This window comes from Lactuca saligna, chromosome 5 (genome assembly GCF_052625555.1).
Source record: "Lactuca saligna cultivar CGN05327 chromosome 5, ASM5262555v1, whole genome shotgun sequence".
NCBI classification, from domain to species: Eukaryota; Viridiplantae; Streptophyta; class Magnoliopsida; order Asterales; family Asteraceae; genus Lactuca; species Lactuca saligna.
The window spans coordinates 25,298,547-25,320,225 of NC_136421.1; the positions used below are offsets into that span (position 1 = coordinate 25,298,547).

General features: G+C 34.0%; 1 protein-coding gene and 1 long non-coding RNA gene across 2 annotated transcripts; one reads left to right on the forward strand and one right to left on the reverse strand.

Moving 5' to 3' along the window:
* The first annotated feature begins 4,945 nt into the window (after positions 1 to 4,945).
* LOC144996978 (pantothenate kinase 2-like) lies at positions 4,946 to 10,235 on the forward strand. The gene is made up of 22 exons (XM_078956791.1): positions 4,946 to 5,117; positions 5,218 to 5,388; positions 5,485 to 5,507; positions 5,618 to 5,734; positions 5,820 to 5,939; positions 6,076 to 6,170; positions 6,250 to 6,343; positions 6,452 to 6,583; positions 6,669 to 6,781; positions 6,871 to 7,063; positions 7,602 to 7,810; positions 7,951 to 7,995; positions 8,077 to 8,125; positions 8,239 to 8,321; positions 8,458 to 8,574; positions 8,693 to 8,756; positions 8,879 to 9,025; positions 9,130 to 9,270; positions 9,375 to 9,458; positions 9,590 to 9,784; positions 9,878 to 9,949; positions 10,062 to 10,235. Exons 1-22 carry the CDS (start codon positions 4,958 to 4,960, stop codon positions 10,149 to 10,151), a joined length of 2,514 nt encoding a protein of 837 aa, XP_078812917.1. The 5' UTR covers positions 4,946 to 4,957; the 3' UTR covers positions 10,152 to 10,235.
* Positions 10,236 to 19,753: 9,518 nt separating this feature from the next.
* On the reverse strand, positions 19,754 to 21,342 carry LOC145046151 (uncharacterized). Its single transcript, XR_013681972.1, has 3 exons — positions 21,142 to 21,342; positions 20,265 to 20,458; positions 19,754 to 19,900 (listed from the first exon to the last, which is right to left on the reverse strand). It is a non-coding gene; the product is annotated as an uncharacterized LOC145046151 (long non-coding RNA).
* Between the last annotated feature and the right edge of the window lie 337 nt (positions 21,343 to 21,679).

The following is a 21,679-nucleotide window of genomic DNA, read 5'->3' on the forward strand; positions in this document are numbered from 1 at the left end:
GGGGTCATTTGGACTCAGTGTTGCATTGATATTGGTAGTTCGGGGAGCAAGAGGAGCAGGAGTTCCGTGAGTTGTCAGGCAGCAACTAGTGAGAGCATCAGCAAGTTCAGCCAGTGCAGGTGAGTTTCCCTTTGTGTGAATGGGTCTAAGGCCACAATGCCGGCCCATGTAGTTATGAGTAGAAGACCCGGGGGTTAGCCCTAGGCGCAGTATGCTAGTATTGGTTGCAGGACGAGGTCCAGTAATAGCGGGCGGGTGCCCAAGGAATTGTTTATATATGATAGTTTATACTTGTTGTCTGTGTGATACATGTATGTGCCTGGTAGGGAGGTGAGTGTGGGTGAGGTCCCGTATCTCACCAATAGCAGAGTGTTGATGGGGTTCCATATCTCACTAGTAGCAGATTAGGGGCGAGGCCCGAACTAGAACAGGAGTGAGAGTGGGCTAGGCCCGTACCTCACTACCATTAGGAGCATGGACAGGGTTCCATGACTCATCAGTAGCAGGACATGGGCGAGGCCCAGGATAGGCGAGGCCTTAGGACAGAACTAGTTGCATGTGTTAGTTATGTGTTGTGAAATGTGTATGTGTTATTATTTGTTGACGGGCGAGGCCCTGTGACAGGCGAGGCCTAAGTAAAACAGATCTGTATCCGAGTGGGGCTCGAAGCTAGACGAGGCCTGGAGCGGCGGGGCCGTTGTAGCGGGCGAGGCTCGAGGTAGGGGGCGAGGCCCAAGGTAGGGGTCGTGGCCCAGTATGTGCAGTATGTGGTTATGCATGGTATGTGGTAGGGTGGGGAACTCACTAAGCTTCGTGCTTACAGTTTTCAGTTTTGGTTTCAGGTACTTCTGGTAGCGGAGGAAAGAGCTCGGGGTGATCGCATGGCACACACCATAGATTAGACAACCTGGGAATGTTTACTCTGATAACGAACATGTGTTTTGAAAACTTATACTCATATTATGTTTTGGAATGATGACTTTACTTTAAGTAATGATTTATTAAAGAAATTTTTGGTCTTAAATTTTGGGTCGTTACACAAAACTGAAAACCGTAAGCACGAAGCTTAGTGTGTTCCCCACCCTACCACATACCATGCCATAATTACATACTGCACATACTGGGCCATGCCCGCTATCTTGGGCCTTGCCCCCTACCTCGGTCCTCGCCCGCTACAACGGCCCCGCCTAGCTTCGAGCCCCCCTCGGATGCAGATCTGTTTTACTTAGGCCTCGCCTATCACAGGGCCTCGCCCACCAAATAATAACGCATAAACATTTCACAACACATAACTAAACGCATGCAACTGGTTTTGTCCTACGGCCTCGCATATCTTGGGCCTCGCCCATGACCTGCTACTGATGAGTCATGGAACCCCGTCCACACTCCGCTATTGGTGAGATACGGGACCTCGACCACACTCACCTCCCTACCAGGCACATACATGTATCACACAGACAACAAGTATAAACTATCATATAAACAATCCTTCGGCACCGCCCGCTATTACTGGACCTCGTCCTGAACATCATACTAGCATACTGTGCCTAGGGCTAACCCCCGGGTCTTCTACTTGTAACTACATGGGTCGGCATTGTGGCCTTAGACCCATTCACACAAAAGGGAGACTCACCTGTACCGGTTGAACTTGTTGATGATCTCAATGGCTGCTACCCGACAACTCACTGAACTCCTGCTCCCTTTGCTCCCCGAACTACCAATATCAAAGCAACACTGAGTTTAACTGACCCCCGAAAGACAACCAAGTCAACCCTGGTCAAAGTCAACCTTCCAGGTCAACCTTACTCGCCGAGTTCAAAATGTTCAGATTCCTTCCATTCGCGTCTCGACTCGTCGAGTCAGTCCATGACTCGCCGAGTCTACCGATTTCTGAGTCCTAACCTGTCCAACTCACTGAGTCTCCACCCGACTCACTGATTTGAGTCTCAACTCGAAGGGTTTGGGGGTTTTGCGACCTGACTCGCCGAGTCCAAGAACAGACTCGCCGAGTACAAGGCAATCTTCATATGACTCGACGAGTTGTTCATCCCACTCGTCGATTTTCTCCACAACTTCATGCTACTCGCCGAGTCCACTCAAAGGAATCGCTGAGTCCCTTCAGTTCTCCTTACATGCAGAGGACTTTTGAGTCATGCATGGACTCCAAACTGTAGATCTACCCTTCCCAAGCCTATTCCTCACGTAAAGTTGCAAACTTTACGTGTAGAGAAGGAGATCTAGGCAAAATATGCCATAAACTAGGCTTTAAGGCCAAGGGGCTTCAAAATCGACTCAAGGGCTGATACTTTTTGCTTCTCCAGGCCCTAACACACTTGGATTTGAAGTAGCAACTCCAGATCCGGCTTCTAACCCATAAGGGTCTAATCATGGCTTAAAAAGCCCAAAACTCACAACCAAAAATAGATCCGAGGGAGGAAATGACTTAATACCTTCAATACCTTAGAAAGACTCCACAAACTCCAGATTTGAAGCCAATTCTTGAAGCTTCACTGATTCCCTTTCCTCTTCTTCCTTCAAATCACCCAAAAATGGCTTGGAAGCTTGGATGCACAACAATGGAGGCTTAGGCTTCATTTTCTGAACGAGGGATGCTATAAGGAACCCTAATGGAGAGAATAAGAAGCTTAAATAGTGCCCAAAGTCCTGAATTTAGCATTTTCCTCGCACAGACTAGACTCGCCGAGTCCACTTGGCCGACTCGCCGAGTTGGCCACTTACACCTTGACCCGGATCCCGCTCGGACTCGCCGAGTCCCTCCTTGAACTCGCCGAGTCGACCCTTAAAATTAGGGCTTTCTTTCCTTTCTTGGCCTTTAAAACTTTGGGTGTTACAAATCAGTAGGAAGAAGACCCTCCAAGGGTAAAAAGGTCCAAATAGATAGTATCTATCCCACCTAGTGTAAAAAACCACCTTCGTTTGCATCTTTGTTTACATCTAACTTTATATTTTAACATACAAATAGCATCAAAGTTCAGATTTCGTCATCTAATATCATATTTCAGTAAAGTAATATCATTAAAAAAAAACTGATTTTTGCATCTAGTTTCATGTTTCAGCAAACACAACGTTTTAGCAAACAAAGAATATATAATTTTATATTCCAGAAAACACAACATATGATTTCATATGTTACCTCATATCAGAAAGAAGAAAGAAAAAGAAAACAACAGATTAATGAAAAGAAAAAGGGAAGAAGAATAAGCTTACCAGTTTGATTTTGACATCAGAGTTGTGGTGGTATTACGGCAACAAGACCAATTTTCTTACCAAATTCCAGCAGATAACATAAGATATCGACAGACAAGTACAAATTCCGCCATATCTTCAGCAATTTTAGCAAGGGATTGAAACAATTGGACATCAATACCGAATGTCATAGGGGGAAGAGAACAAAAAAGAAAAACAGAAAAGAAGAAGCTACCTGGTCGTGGTCGTCATCACCGGGAACTAAACTATCGACGTTGCTGGTAAGGAGCTACTCGTCATCGATGTCGTGGACGTCGACGTTAACTGATGGTAGTCCGAAAAGAAGGTTGTGGTCGCGAGATGATGGTTTGGTTTGGGTATCGGCAATGGAGGGGAAGGAAGGAAGACGAAATTGTGTGATGCTACAAGTAGTGGGGCTATGGAAGATGATGGGTAGTTGAAGAATAAGGTGGAGGAACGACTTTGATGGTTCGATTTCTCCAGCGAGACAACAGAGAATGAAGAAAATTGACGACGACAATTGTTGGGTTTTTTCTATAGGTTTTGACTTTGATATCCCATATTTAAAGGGATAATAAACATATTAATTATCTACCATAATTAAATATGTAAAGATTACTATAATATCGTTAAATGATTTATTAAATAATTTATTATTTCCTCAATTCTCATTGGTGCATACATGCAAACAACAGTTGCTAGAAACATTTGAACCTATATATATATATATATATATATATATATATATATATATATATATATATATATGGGCTTAGGGAATATGTGGCTGTAATGTACCTAAGCTTATATATAGAACCCTCCAAACAATGTAGTTTTGATCCATTTATATCCAAACTAATCATGATATCTCTTTTAATATTCTTCATTAATCATGTGACTTACTAAATCGATCAAATTTATATTCTTTTTCTTCATTGTGTTTAAGAACTTAAAGCATTAAAAGTCGTGACCATTTCATCAACCCTACTAAATTCTAAATGAAAACTAATAGAATAAAAGATAAAAGAAGAACATGTCATAACTCAATCAAGCTTTTCACAAAATCATTGGATATATTTTTTTTCAATTGAAATACAAAACACTTGAGTTACATTCATTAAAAACTATTGGTTTTTTATTTTCTTTATAAACTCAATAATCATTTGCAATAAAATATATATAATTGATCTTTTTCATACCATAATTGAACTTAATTCAATGGTATTCTATTAAAACAAAACTAAGATAAAATGAAATTGGATTTGTTTTATTTAAAACTACGTTGTTTAAAAGGTTCTATACCTAAGTTTAGGTACATAACAACCACATATTCACTTTTCCATATATATATATATATATATATATATATATATATATATATATATATATATATATATATATATATATATATTCAATCAAATTTGGCTTCATACACTTAATAGGCACGATGGAATTCTGCACCTTTCTTCCCGCATACTATGTTAGAAAGTATATATATTAGTGATTGTGTGATTGTTGTTCTCGTTTTAAAGATAATCAATTATATATTTTTTCTTCTGTTTATTAAGTCAACAAATGCGCAACCCAATTTAGACTTTGACCGGAGCAGATCATTGAATTCAGTGATGGGTGTTGTTAGAAGGGACGAAAAAGATATTGGGGATGCTGAAAATTATAGCGAAGAAACAAAAAAAAGGATCAAAAAGGTGTCTTAGAGAGTGAAGAACAGATGATGTCGCCGGTTGGAACTTCAATTCAGCGATCAAGTAGTCGCCCTCTGCTTGATCTTAGTGGTGCAGCCATTCATGGGAATTTTGAAGAAAAAGATCCCACGATTCTGTTACCTAATCAATCTGATGATATTTCATATTTGTCACTGGATATTGGAGGTGAATTTGTTACTCTAAATGGGAATCTCTATCGCAATTTGGTCATAATTTGAAAAAAAAATGATGATAATGTTGTTCGTTTTTTCATAATTTGCACCAGGCTCTCTCATTAAGCTAATTTATTTTTCAAGACACGAGGAGTTTTTAGTCAATAACAAGAGAAACAAGTCTTCCCCAATTCTTGGAGGGAGGCTCCATTTCATAAAGTTTGAAACAAACAAAATCAACGAGTGTTTAGAATTCATCCGATCCAAGCAGCTTCACATAGGAGGTGCAATACAACTCTTTTTTGTATCATCCTAAAGTTTCTGATAAATTTTCATATAAACTTTTATTTATACGAACTTGTTTCTATCATGTATGACAGATGGCGATAATGCAGTAATCAAGGTATTCAATACACCTCATTATTCATTGATATTCAAAAAAATGTTAATTTTTTTTTTTAAAAAAAAAGGATGGTTTTTGTATCTCTATTGATTTGTTAAAATGGTTGAAAGGTTACTGGTGGTGGGGCCTACAAGTTTGCGGATTTATTTAAAGAAAAACTTGGGGTTAGCATTGAAAAAGAAGACGAGATAGATTGCCTTGTAACTGGTGCAAATTTTTCGCTAAAGGTGCTTCAAAAAAATTTATATGTAAAAAAAACTTGAGTATTTTGGTTTATATGACATATAAATTAAATGACCTATTTTTTTTAAGGAAATTCGCCATGAAGCCTTCACTCATAGGGAAGGTCATAAGGAGTTTGTGCAGATAGACCATAATGAGTTGTATCCATATCTTCTTGTTAACATTGGATCTAGTGTTAGCATGATGAAGGTGATAGATACTTCTTTATTTCTTTTTAGTTTATACTCCTATTCCAAATAAATGCAATAGGAAAAAACATTCTTTTTTGAATTTCCCAAAATAAATGAGTAGGAATTAATAAATATTCAAATTTTGAATGATACAGGTTGATGGTGACAGGAAGTTTCAACGGGTTAATGGGACAAATGTAGGTGGTGGGACATATTGGGGTTTAGGAAAACTATTAACAAAGTGCAATAGGTGATTATTTCTCTAACATTTGCTAAATTATCTTTCATTTCCATTTTCACCACTCTAAATCTAACAACAAATGTTATAGTTTTGATGAACTTTTGGAGTTAAGTCAAAGAGGCGACAGTAGATCTATAGACATGCTAGTTGGTGACATCTATGGTGGCTTGGACTACTCAAAGGTTAATTCTGAATAAAGAAAATGAAAATTCTGAATGTTAATTGGTGTAAACAAATGTCATTATTTTTTGTGACATGAGTAGATTAATTTTAATATGTTATTATTGCAGATTGGACTCTCTGCAGCAACAATTGCTTCTAGTTTTGGCAAGGTGATTGCAGAGGACAAAGATATTGAAGATTATAGAGCTGAAGACATTTCTCTATCTCTCTTGCATATGATTTCTTATAATATTGGCCAGGTATTTTAACGAAAATAATTTCATCAATAAAGACAAATAAAAGAATCTTGTGAACTCTATTTCTTATTTGAATTCTAATATACAGATATCTTATTTAACTGCGTTACAACTTGGGATTAAGAGGATATTTTTTGGAGGATATTTTATAAGGGGTCATGCTTATACCATGGACACAATTTCATTTGCAATCCAATTCTGGTACATAACAAAAACAAAACCTAATCGATCTTTTCATTACCACTGAACTTTTTTTTTTTAAAAAAAAAATTTTAAGTTATATTTTTTAGGTCAAAAGGAGGGGCAGAAGCTATGTTTTTGCATCATGAAGGGTTTTTGGGAGCTTTAGGTGCATTTATGAGCAACAATAAGCATGGATTGGATCACTTAATGGTTCATCAATTAGTTGAAAGATTTCCAATGGGTGCTCCATATACTGGAGGAAAGATCCATGGTCCTGCACTCGGTAACTTGAGTGAGAAGGCAAGTGTATCATCTATGTTAAATTACGTAACTACCCCTAGTTTTAATCAACTAGTTGTTTAATTATCTTATTTCGATTCGATTCTCTAACTTGTTTTCATGAAAATACATCAAGTGGAATAAGATTCAAAGGAGAGGATTGTCCTTTGGAATCAATTATGTACATGACCCACTAACAAAAAGAAAGAAAGTACTCAATACTTCTCTAAAAAAAGAACATATGCTTAAAAATCACATTAATAAAATATAAATACGTGTCTCAAAAAATAACAAGTGAATTATTGATGGATGAGATGTAATATTATCTATAGTTCTATACAACCCATGTTCATGTGGTAATGTTTGTTTTGGATTTTATGTGCCAAATCATGTGAAATTCATCATCACATATTCTCAGCGACATGATATGTTGTATATTTGAACTATTTCCGAATGGATTCCAATATGTTTTTTTAGGTCATTTTGTCACTTATTGGTGGTATATTTATGTTAATGTTGTTTGTGTGTATTCACAACCTTTTAATATGTGTATGCACAGATATCTTGGATGGAAAAATTTGTACAAAAGGGAACTCAAATCACTAATCCTGTTCCCATGGCTTCTCCAAGAACAACTGGTTTAGGTGGATTTGAGGCTCCTTCATCAAAAGGAGATATCTTACGCTATGATGAAAGTAATTTAAATGTTGGTGTTCTTCATTTAGTTCCTTCATTAGAAGTTTTCCCCTTGTTATCTAACCCAAAAAGGTACACAAATTACTCTTTATATAAAAATTTAATCAGTAATATATAATATAAACTCCTATTGGGAAAAGATGGATGACTCTTTCTTACTCCTTTTTTCTTTTTTTCCCCTCATTAAGTTTATACATTTTGGTTGTTTTCAGCTATGAACCTAACACTATTGACCTTGCGGACCCCAATGAACTTGAGTAAGTTTTAAATAGTTAGTTATTTTATTTTCCTCAATATGAGAATTATTCTTTTTTATGTTGTATGTCTTGTTAATGTAGATATTGGTTCACTGTGTTGTCTGAACATTTACCAGATCTTGTTGACAAGGTAAACCATCATTTTTCAGATTAGTGGTGTTTTAAAAATAATATTAATAACATTTGTATATGTGGTTATTAATATCTTGAATTAACATTTTAATATTGATATTGAATATGCAGGCAGTGGCTAGTGAAGGTGGAACAGATGATGCTAGAAGAAGAGGCGATGCATTTTCTCGTGCATTCTCTACTCACTTGGCAAGGTAAAAAAAATTTAACTTTTTTTTTATTGAAAATTGAAAAAGAATCACATTTTAGAGAATTACATAAAGAAATGCTGCAATGAAACTGGTTATTGAAGATAAATGTGAAATTAACTAATTATCATGATTCATGTAGATTGATGGAGGAGCCTGCTGCATATGGTAAATTAGGGCTAGCAAATCTTTTGGAGTTGAGGGAAGAATGCTTGAGAGATTTTAATTTTTTTGATGCATATCGTACTATAAAACAGAGGTATGAAGCTTTGATTTTGGTTTTTAAATGAAAAAAAAGATATGTTGTGTTTATTTTATTTGATCTTATATTATATACCTTCCTTTTTCTTTCCCCTCAATTATTTTGATTGTGTTAGGGAAAACGAGGCATCACTTGCTGTTTTGCCTGACCTTCTCTTGGAGCTTGATAGTATGAATGAGGTAAAATCCCAACAAATCTTTTACACGGAATATTTTCTAAAAAGTGTTTTTTTTCTAGTAAAATTTTTAAGTATATCCTAAAATTTCAATAGTTGAAAATGAATAGTTTAATTTCATTTCAGGAAACAAGACTGCTTACGTTAATTGAAGGCGTTCTTGCTGCAAACATATTTGATTGGGGATCAAGTGCTTGTGTTGATCTTTATCACAAAGGCACGATTATTGAAATCTATAGAATGAGTCGCAAAAAGATGCGAAGACCTTGGCGCGTAAGTGCCTTTTTTATATTACATTATCTCAATGTAAAGAAAAAAATAAAACATGTGGAAAAAATTTTCTAAACAAATTATTTATTATAATGCATTTGTTTCAGGTGGATGATTTTGATGCCTTTAAGGAAAGAATGGGTTTTAGAGCCCATAAACGAGCATTGCTCTTTGTTGACAACTCTGGTGCTGATGTCATACTCGGAATGCTTCCCCTTGCTCGAGAATTGCTACGCCGTGGAACTCAAGTAAGCCATTGACTATTAATAACAGTCAGTGACAGTTGATAGTAGACAGTAGATAGTAGATAGTAGACAGTTGACAGTACTGAATGTGGCATGTGTTTTTGTAGGTTGTGTTGGTTGCAAACTCCCTTCCAGCACTAAATGATGTCACTGCGATGGAACTTTCGAAAATTGTAGCCGAGGCTACCAAGGTATGCCAACATTATAACATTTGTGGGGCCCGATATTAGATGTGCATTTTGAAAGTGATTATTGCAACGTGAAAAATAACAAATAGAATCAAATAATCACAAATTTAGGCAATAATTATTGTAATTTACAGCATTGTGACATTCTTCGAGGAGCGGCTGAAGCTGGTGGATTACTTGTTGATGCAATGAATAATATTCTAGAAGGTTCTAGACAAAAGCTTCCTTCAACTCCTTTAATGGTTGTTGGAAATGGATGTGGGAGTCCATGCATTGACTTAAGACAGGTCAGCTCTGACCTGGCTGCTGTTGCTAAAGATGCTGACTTGGTATTCTTCTTTCTTATTATTAATTTTATTTTAGTTATTATTGTTGCAACTCAGTTGAAAAACAACTCGTTTTTTTTTTAATATTTCATATAGGTCATTTTGGAAGGCATGGGACGAGCTTTGCATACCAATTATAATGCTCGATTCAAATGTGATACTCTAAAGGTACAAAAAAAAAAAAAAAAAAGATTATTTATGATTTTATCTGGTAAAATAATTGGATTTTATTAGAGTGATTATATGATTATGATTGCGTGGATGAATGAATGTTTTGTAGCTTGCAATGGTGAAGAATCAACGGTTGGCAGAGAAGTTGATCAAAGGGAACATATATGATTGTGTCTGCAGATATGAGCCACTAAGATAAAAACATGTATTTTTCTTGTAACTGAAAGGTCTTGATCTTATTTGATTATAAACTTAAATAAATTGTCTTCAAATGTTTTTCAAAGTATGTTCTCTAAAATAGGAATTACCCAGTGTTGATATTTTTACAACATTGGTAATCTTTAGCTTTTATATTAAAGATTATTATCATTGGTAGTCTTTGGGTTTTTTTTTATACAGAATGTTGCCAGTGTTAATATTTTAGTGAAAATACATACAACGGTTTCAAGTTAATGCAGTTATATTTTTTCTCTATCTATTAAAAAAAAAAATTGGTAAGCATTTTTGTTATCGAGTATTCAAAGATATTGATTTTATGATATTAGTACCAAAAGTAAACTACAAAACTAGAGAATTTCCACCTGTTAATAAGTTAATTTGAGTTGTATTTGAATTTTTATTGTTAATGACAGAGTGAAGTAAATAATTAACTAAGTATATATGATGGAGTCAAATTTCAAACGGGTAGACAATGTTAAATGAGTTGATTTTTATAAAGTGTAATCTTAAAATATACAATCCTAGAAATTGCTTTGTAAAAGTATTACACGTTTAATGTAATAATACCATTTTTGTTAGCATATTATGATTGTCTTTCTATAACAAAGTTCTAAATAAGTAAGATCGAGTCACAAGATTTACAAGTCATAACAAAGACATTACATTTTTTAAGGAGCGACTTACTTTTTATATTTAATTTATAATTATATGTATAAATATATTGGTTTTCTACTATTATCCAACATTTTATATATATATATATATATATATATATATATATATATATATATATATATATATATATATATATATATATATATATATATATATATATATATATATATATATATTGGATATCTCCAGAAAAATTCCGATATTTTGGGCAAATTTTTAATAAAGTCCTAAATTTTATTTTTTGAATAAAAAAGTCCTGATTTTTCACATTTTGAATAGAAAAGCCCATAAAATCAGGACTTTTTTATTTTTTGAATAAAAAAGTCCTGATTTTTCACATTTTGAAAAAATCAGGACTTTTTTATTCAAAAAATAAAATTAATGATTTTATTAAAAATTTTCCTAAAATATCGGGACTTTTCTGGATATATATATATATATATATATATATATATATATATATATATATATATATATATATATATATATATATATATATATATATATGGTTACGTTTATGTGAGACGGCCTAATTTTGTTAGACCGTGAGACGCATTTATTTTATTTTTTTAGTTAATTCAAGTTTCAAAAATAATATTTAAAAAAAGAATTTTTGAATTTTTCCATTTATTTTGCATTTTAAAATTATTTTTTAGAATATGTACATTGTAATATTCTATTAGAATATTTCATGTATTTTTCAAAAAAAAAAAACGGGATTATTTTTAATTTTTTTAAAAAAAATTTAGTTAATTCAAGTTTCGAAAATAATATTTAAAAAAAGAATTTTTATATTTTTCCATTTATTTTGCATTTTAAAATTATTTTTTAGAATATATATACATTGTAATATTCTATTAGAATATTTTACGTATTTTAAAAAAAAATGAGATTCTTTTTTATTTTGTTTAGTTAATTCAAGTTTCGAAAATAATATTTAAAAAAAGAATTTTTGGATTTTTCCACTTATTTTGCATTTTAAAATTATTTTTAGATTTAGTATTACGGTCTCACAAAATTAGAATGGTCTCAAATGAACCTAAACCTATATATATATATGACTTAAGGGAGTGTTTCTTATGGCGTGACTTCGGATATTAGCCTTGGAACACTAACGTGATATGACGAGCTTTATAAAACATTGCTTTGTATCCACTTTAAGAATTAAAGTGTTTTAAACGTGTTGCATGCTTGTTTAACATGTGCATTTTAACACATCTAACAAAAAATCATTCTTGGACTATTGTTCTAACATCCTTCAATCGTCCAATAAAATATGATGAATGAGTTTATTAAAAAAATTATTGGTTAAATTGATAATATATGCCATATAATATTCTTTCTCGTATTCTTTTACTTCCTTCTTGTAACTCATAAACAAGTAAATTGATTTCTCATCCATTTTTATTCAGTTTCAAATAGATACAATGGTGAACAAGATACGAACTTCCCAGATGGAAATCGAATCTTTATAGGATTTGATGATCATGTCATATTATTGTAGTGCCTTATCATAAATTGATTCGCCAAAAGTCCAAAAGACTCTTAGGATTGAGAAGATTCAAGAAGCGAATCAAAATGATTTAGGGTGTTCTATTGTGGAGAGAATGTAAAACACGTATGCCTCTCCTTACAATCTAATTGCATGTATAACATACATCTCTTAAGAAAATCCACATTACGGTCACTATGCATTTTTGATTACAATTAAATCAATCAATAAATTTAAGGCATAATTTATGTGGTCTAATTAGTCATTTGGAAAACCTTTGATATATGTAATAACTATATACTACAAACTTATTTCATGACACAAATAGTCTCTCTCTCTCTCTCTCTCTATATATATATATATATATATATATATATATATATATATATATATATATATATATATATATATATATATATATATATATATATTGCTTCGAACATTTTTCCATTTGGCATTGAGATCATTTATGTATGATTTCTAATACTAAAGTAAATAACAACAAAATGATCTGCAACCATAAGTCAAGAACAAAATTATCATGTCACTAATTGCAAGCAAACGCAAATCCATAAGAACATACCACAAATGAAAGTTATATGCATCAAAATGGTATAAACTCACCTTGCTTGTATATAATGTTGCTCCAAAAAGTATGAACTTTGCCATTCTCAAACCATGGTAATCTCAACAGTAATTTCAAAATGCGTGAAAATGCACTTCCACTTTGATCAATCTTCCAATTTTACCCTTTTATATCCAACTAAGTTCCAAACCGTGACATTCTCCTCGAAATAATTATCATTCAAACCATCACACCTTATTTGTGATGCCTCTCGAGTATTTTAGATTCTCCAGAAATAACAACATACTTTTAATGATTGTTCCTTACCATTTGTACGTTGTTATTCAAACCTGTCTCTCATTCCTCACGATTAAAATATGAGAATATGAATATTAATCTTTAGGAAAAATACACCTAAGAATTTTAACTAAGAATTTGATTTCACCTAATGATTTTTCAACAAATGCATTGTAACACCCAAAAATTTACGCCAAATTTAAACTTTTAATACTAACAAAAGAGTCAAATAGTAATTGTTTTTACAAAAAACTTCCAATTCGTTTATCAACAGAATGTACCAAAATAGACCATGAGGATGAAGAGCGGTACGGTCACACCTTTGCCTTCCCTCGCTCTCCTGAAGTACCTAAAACAATAAACTAAAAACTGTAAGCTCGGGGCTTAGTGAGCTACCCCCAAAATACCAACACCATACTAACAGAAACCATAGCCATAACGATCAATAAAACAACTTGCATACTGGGCCATCGGCCGGACTAGTCCGCCCTACTGGGCCTACAGTCTATCTGACTTTATCCCGAGCCTTCGGCATGACTAGTCCGCCGCGTGGGCCTACAGTCTCCCCGGGCTGCTCAGAGGGTGTATTGGCCTTCAGCACAATGTAGGACTTCCTCAACCCAACCAACAAGCAACTAACCATGTACGCATACTATCATATACTGACATATACACATAGCAAACATATCTATCTCATTAACCATCAATGATAGAGTTTCACTCGTAACTAGAGTATCAACCTAACAGGCCACTAATATACCAATCCTTACGGATCATAAAAGTATAACATACTATCTATCCTGATTCCGATCTAACAGATCAGAATCATATGTAGCATACCATAATAACCGATCTAACCGATCTCTAGTATAACAACCATCCTAAACAGGATGAATTCTAACAAAGCAATAACATAACACCCATCCTAAACCAGGATGAAATCTAGCATGGTAATAACAAAGCAAACATCCTAAACCAGGATGTAAATCATAGAGGGCCGACCATGGTGCCGTAGACCCTATCGATATAGTGAGGATAATTCACCACGCAGATGTCGATTGAAATGCAAACTCCAACTATCGGATCACTTGACATCAGCACCACCACCTATAACCATGGCACAATATACTCATAAGTTATTACTCTTATGAGACACCCCATAACCTCTTAGTTTCCCGATCAAGGTCAGAGTCCTCAGTCAAGGTCAACAATCCATGTTGACCTCAACTCACCGAGTGCACTCGGCCACTCACCGAGTTCGTGGAGCACATTCCAACTCCCCGAGTTATCGGAGTGACTCGTCGAGTCCTTTCGAATCCCGATCAATCCTTAAGGGCCACCCGTCGAGTTTCCTCCTTGTAACTCGACAGGTACACCCGCATGCCTATCCAAGGGAAAATCCATCCGACTCACCGAGTTGTTCTTCAACTCGTCGAGTTTTATGGTGATTTTCATCGGACTCGCCGAGTTGTTCATCCAACTCGCTGAGTTCAATGACCATCTTCATGTGACTCGCCGAGTCATCATTGAGACTCGCCGATTCCATCCAATCCTCTTTCCATACAGACTTGTTTTGAGCCATGTAGCGACTCCAAATCACAGATCCAAGCTTCTAGAGCATACTTACCACGTAAAGTTGCAAGCTTTACGTGCATGCATGGTTATAAAGGCTCCAAATGTCTATTTTAAGTTCTTAATGGAGCTTCTAGTCCAAGAGGGACTCCAACCACAACCAATACAACAACTTTATGACTCTAGCATCCTAGGAGGGTCCAGATCTGAAGTTACAACTTCAGATCTAGCCCATAGCTAAACATCCCAGCTTGAAAGTCCATAAAAAGCCCTAGAATCAACCAAAGGGAAGAAAAGGAAGTAAGAATGGTACTTTGATACCTTCAAACGATGCTAGCTGAGGCAAAACCTGCTTCCTACTCATTTCTTGCTTCAATTTCCTTTGCACTCTTAGCTTCCTTCCTCCAAGATCCTCTTTTCCAAGCTTCAAACCCACACCAAGGCACACACACACGAATTAGGGTTTCAAGGGTTCTCAAAGACTGTAAGGAGTCCCAAAGGAGGCTGAGGCTTCTTTAAATAGGGTTGCAAACCCTGGGATTTAGGGTTTCATCTGCCAGCTCCTACTCGCTGAGTCCCAATAGTGGACTCGCCGAGTAGGTCACTAACCACGCGTTCTCACCCCGCTGCTACTCGACGAGTAGAGCTTTATCCAGAAATTCTTAATTAATTATACCTGAGGATCGGGGTGTTACATGCATCCAATGCCCTTTGGAGTATATACATAAATCATAAACACTAAGGTGCTGTTTGTTTTTTGAAAAAAACCTCTTCAAACCTCTTACTGCTGCGCAGCGCAGCACATGCGCAACACTTTTCATATTGCAGCTGTTTGTTTTTTAGAAGTCTTCTGAGTCAAAAACCTCTGCGCAGGCTCTGTTTGGCGCAGCACTTGTACTGCCTCTTCTAACCTCTTCCAACATCCTCTTCTTCTTTTTTTATTGCTGAAATTTTGATTATATGTTATTAAAATTTTATTTCACATTTTTTTTTCGTTTATTCTTATTGAATTTATTTTTCATTTTTTTATATTCAATAATGATAATTTCTTGATGAAATATCATTATTTTTTACTAAAATATCTTTATTTTTTGTTAAAATATCATTCTTTTTTACTGAAATATCATTAACTTTTACCGAAATGTTATACATTATTAAATTTTATGTATTAAAAAGTTATTTTCGGTTTATAAAATTAATTTATTTTAATTTTTTAATATCTGCAGCAGTATGCAGATGTTAAAAAAACAAACATGCTTCTTATTATAGTCTGCAGCCGTTTGGTCCACCTCTTCTACTGCAGAGGGTTGCAGAGGTGGTCCGCAGATTTCATGAATTTTTGCTTCAGAAAATCAAACAGCACCTAAGTGAAGTTGATATAAGCATCTAAGAGTTTATTAAATATGTATATAGCTAGTAGTTTTGTAAAGATATTCATGATGTATATTAAAGTTTAAGCACAGCGCCAAGAGTCTATTAACGACGGATATGGTTGCAAGAACTTTATAACTCCAAGTTTTATAGAAAAATTAACATAAGTTATAATTTTATACAAGGCGTCTTGTGATTGAAGGAAATATGAAGTTGATGATTAACGGTTAACAAAATGTGTTTCACGATTAAAAAGTAAGTTGCATTCTAAAAATAGTGTTTTTGAAAACTTTTATGCATATGAATGATTTTTCTGAAAAACTTTTAGAGATACAATGATTTATTATAATAAATATCAAATAATATAAATAACTAAAAGAGGTAGGGGAAAATGTCACTATAGCACCATAAAGTTAAGGTTTTTTTTTTCCCGATTTGGTCACTATTTTTTTTTTTGGAATAGTAGACCACTAAACTCCTTTTTTACCTATCAATTACACCTTAAAAGGTTAACCGGTTACAATGCCTACGTTTCAATAATGTATTCTTTTATGGAGAAATTACTCATACGTCAGATATTCCAAGTCGAAATAAATAAGTCCAACACTTATACCTCACCCTCTTCACAAGTCGACTTCATTCTTTACTACTCGAAAAAAACGATTGCCAGCTAGGGTTTTGGAACCATTTTTGTGAGTGAGCAGAAGAATCAAATAACTAGCTGCAATGGCACAAGCAGGCCCTAATGGACTATTTGTGATTGTGGAACTCAACTATCAAGGGGTATTTACTCGTAATCCCTTCTCTTACACTGGTGGTGTGAAAACCATGTTCAATAATGTTGATTTTTTTTGTTATTACTTACTTTGAGTGTTTGACGTTCATTGAACATTTCATGCATGAAGAGTATAAAAAAAATTTACTACTATGAACCAGGTCTTTCCCTGATGAATGAGATTAATCCCATTTGAGATGATGTGGAATATGTTGCTTTTATTTTTAATTCTTATGCAACAGATGATATAATTTTTGTTTATATGGATTATATTGGGGTGTGAGTAGATGAGTGGTTTGATGATGATGACAATCCAAATGATGAACATGAGTCTTGTATTGATGGTGAAAATAAAGATAACATAAATGACCTTAGGAATATGGATGTGGAATTTAATAAGGATGCAATGATTATGAATATGACATCAAATGATCCTTTCTTGAGTAAGTTGTGTGTTGATGAGGATGAGGATAAAAACATTGTAGATGATGATGGGAGATAAATTAAATCTAACATGCACACTCATTCCATTTTTAATGAGTTATTACGTTGGAAAAAACAAAAACCCATTCTTAGAATGAGATTTAAGGATGCATGGCAAGTAAAATCAATGTTGTGGAAATATGATATGGCTAATGATATCAACTATGTTTTGACAAAAATGATAGAAAAACGCTTTTGGTGAGGTATAGTAAGGATGCTTGCCTATTTTGATTATGGACTTCTTGGATGAGTGATGAAGAGAGTTTCCAAATCAAGTCACTAAAATTTATCATAATTGTGCTAGGAACTTCAAGTTAGGATCATTGGTGACATATGCATGGATTAGGAGTCACTTTACCAAAGAAATTGTACATAGTCACAAATTGAGAGTGAGAAAATTGAGGTTACAGTTAATAACCAAGTTTAGTATCCATGTTAGCATAGGCCAATGCAGGAGGGCAAAAAAGTATGTATTGAAGCTTATTGAAGGTAGTCTTGTGGAGCAATATGCAGAACTATGGTCATATGGGCAAGAGATATTGAGGAAAAATCCATGATCAACTGTGAAGCTAGAGATGGATAATGATCTATATGGACATAACCGTTTTATCAATTTCTATGTATGTTTTCAAGGAGTGAAACAAGGTTGGATTGAAGGTTGTAGAAAGATAAGAGGTCTTGATGAGTGTTTTTTGAAAGGGAATTGTAAGGGGGAATTGTTTGGTGTAGTTGAGAGGGATACAAATGACAAGATATATCCTATTGCTTGGGCTATGGTTTGTGTGGAGAATAAGAATAACTGGAAGTGGTTTTTGGATCTTATTATTGATAACCTTAACTTAAACTTAGGAAATGGATACAATTTAATGCCAGATTAACACAAGGTGAGCACATTATGTAGTAATGTATTTCTATTTGTAGTATGAAGTTGGTACTAAAGTTTTTATTATTATTATAGGGTTTGATTGAGGTTGTAAAGAAGTTGATGCCATTTGTAGAGCGTATACATTGTGCTAGACATATTTTCCAGAATTTACAGAAGAGATACACTGGAGCCATCTACAACACACTTGTTTTTGGAGAACATCTAAAACCACAACCGGGAATGCATTTAAAGTTTTCATGAAGGAAATTGAGACTTTAAACGCCAGTGTACATAAATATCTCATGGACAAAGATCCACTACAAATAAAATGACATTTAGTGGCACAGAAAAAGTGCCACTAAAAACCGAAAAAGTACCACTAAAAACCCCCATGGTAATCAGCGGCACAAAAAAAAGTGCCACTAAAAGCGCTGCCATTAAAGACCTTTAGTGGCACTTTTTGGTTGTGTCGCTGCAGCCTAAATTAGTTTTAGTGTCACTTTTCAATTATGCCACTCTAAGCTATCAATTGCACGCTATAGCATTTTGCGGAGGTCAAGAACCCCTATTTTCAAATTACCTTTTTCATTTCACGGTACTGCTATTAGCCGTGCTATTCACCGCTATTTATCGCTATTGCGGCGCTACGGGTGCTATTCCATTTTCGTTCATATTTTAGGCCATTTGGTTACTTTGTTAATGAAAAGCTACTTTTAATGATCTCACTATACTTTCATTTTAAAAAGCCCGAACAACTAACATAATTAAAAAGCATGCATAACAACTATGTCTACCGACAACTCTATTTCTCATCTCTTTCTATACTCACGAAGACTTGAGCTGCTATGGTTGGACTCCATTAATGCTTTTTGTAAATCGATCCACACCTATGACGCTATGACTTAGGACTTAACTCCTTAAATCAACCACGACCTACTAATACGATATTGAACCAGTACAATGCAATTAAACCCTATTTGACATTTTAACACTACCTAGTTTCTATATTACTATAATAGAATATATGTTATGTTTTTATATGACGTTTTAGATTTGATAATACTAATTCTATATACACTTATAGCATTCATACTCAAATATATAAATCCTATATAAATATAATATAAAATTATAAATAATAAGTAATAGTAAAAAAACCACTATAGCACTGTTATACCACCGCGATAACCGCGATCTCAAATAGTGGCATATGACCGTTATTGAAATTTTGACCGCGATAACTGCATAGATGCCACTAAAGCATTTGGAGGTTTTAGTGGCACTATTTTTATGCCACTATTTAAATGCAAAAATTATTAATATTTTCATATTTTTAATGACATTTTTTAACAAAAAAGATTATATTTATAAATTAAATATGTTGTTTTAAATTTAAATGAAATATAAAACAATAAGACAATTAAGAAAATAAATGTAAAACATAACATCTTTACATTGATTCAAACTTTTACAATAACAATAATCTCAATAACTAAACACATAAATGTCTTAAAAATAAGTCTAAATTATGCTACTACTCAAAACATGATGCTGCTAGCTTCAATATCAGTCTCGCTAGGAAAATCAAACGGATTGCGAGATTTTGTATTAAGTCCATGTGATTGTGCTCCATCCTGAACCAATCAAATATAAAAAAAAATAATGGTAATTAATAATAATAATAATAATAATGATAATAATAATGTGTTTATAAATAAATTAAACCATCTTACTAGGGAGTTGATTTGATGCATTCATGTACAGTTTGACTAAGGTTGCATTATAGAAAGTTATAGGATGCTTAGTGATTTAAATAAAATGCAAACATCAAACAATTTAGAGGAATTTGATACATTTTCAGGTCCATACTCCATACAATCTGAAAAATAAAAGCAACCATCTCGATCTGGAAAAGAGTATTTTTAACACATGGACAAATAAAAATATATAAGTCCATCATTATATGAAAAGATATGCATAACAATGATTTGGACATACAAGATTCTTTTGGAAACATAAGTTGGTAGATAATAGATTGACCCATGTCTACAAATGCATCATCATCTTGGCATCCAAACATAGATAATGCTTTTGACATGGAAGACTGCTTTATAGCAACTGGTTTTCCGGATCCGGTACGAAATGTGAAGGGGTGCCACCTATTTTTGAATTTTCCTCTTGGTTTACCAATCCTGTTTCATAAAAATTAACATTCCATCAATTAATACTAAAATTTCATTTACATGTGTTCTTCAAAGAAAAAAAATAACGATTATAGAAAACAACCATCAGCTCTCATTGTCATTTGTTATAGCTGTATGCGGATTCAGATTGGCATACAGAGCTTCAATTATATGCAAACAAAAACAGCAACACATAACATCATGCCATCAATGAAAATAAGAAGTCATTGACCTATACCGAAACAAAATCTCAATCATAAATTACACAAAACCTTTTGAGATAGAAAAATAGATGCCATATATCATAAGATAAACATCCATTTCCTCCCAATCAGAAATTCATAGAAAAATTGGGTTGGTAGCCTTGAGTTCAAATGCACGGTAAAGAAGAAATTGAGAACCTTATATCAATTATAAAAAAAACTACTGGACATTAATCCAAACACTTAATAAAAACGACATATCAATTGTCCAACTATCATGAAGGGAAATAGCCACCAAAACGAACCATGTTTTGGGGTTTGAGTGACGATAGTTAATTTTTTTTAGAACCGAAGGTAAGCACGTTTCGCAGATGGCTAAAATGAGAAAATCAAATGATTATCATTCCTTGAAATCGGTAAATCAAATGATTTAGGAAGAGGATAAGAACTAACATTCGCAGATGGTGAGTTGTGAAAGCGACGACATACCAGATTGCTTGGAAGATGAACAATTTCATTCGTGGATAAGAGACGTGTGGACCGGGCGCAATATAAGCAGTTCCAAGGGGGCAGCAATGACGAGGTTACAAAGACAAAGCGGCAACGATTTGGAGTTTGGAGTCAGGATGACAGAAACCACGATTAGGGATTAGGGGAAGGGTGGGAGATGTTCGGACTTGGGAGAGTCAAAGTTAATATAAGGGTAAGGGTGAAATTGAAATTGAGATTTTTTTTTCTCTTAATCTCTTATACATATGTAGAAATCTGGGGGGGGGGGGGGGGGGGTTCGATGGAATAGAATGTAGGCGGGATGTATAATTTTGGGGGGAAATATTTTCCCTCTTTCAACAAAAGAGGAGGGTTTCCTAAATCAATTCTTTTTTTTTTCTAGTTTTTAGACGGTTTAAAATTATAATTATGAAATCAAGGTTTTTTTTTATCAAGTTGTTATAATGATTGAATTTCTTTTTATATTTTATTAAAATTAAATTAAATATGATATATGATATATAAAAAATGTTAAGTG

Coding starts and splice junctions, on each gene's coding strand:
- LOC144996978 (XM_078956791.1), top strand. CDS start 4,958: ATGATGTCGCCGGTTGGAACTTCAATTCAGCGATCAAGTAGTCGCCCT. Junction 5,118..5,217: donor TTTGTCACTGGATATTGGAG/GTGAATTTGTTA, acceptor AATTTGCACCAG/GCTCTCTCATTAAGCTAATT. Junction 9,271..9,374: donor TGCTACGCCGTGGAACTCAA/GTAAGCCATTGA, acceptor GTGTTTTTGTAG/GTTGTGTTGGTTGCAAACTC.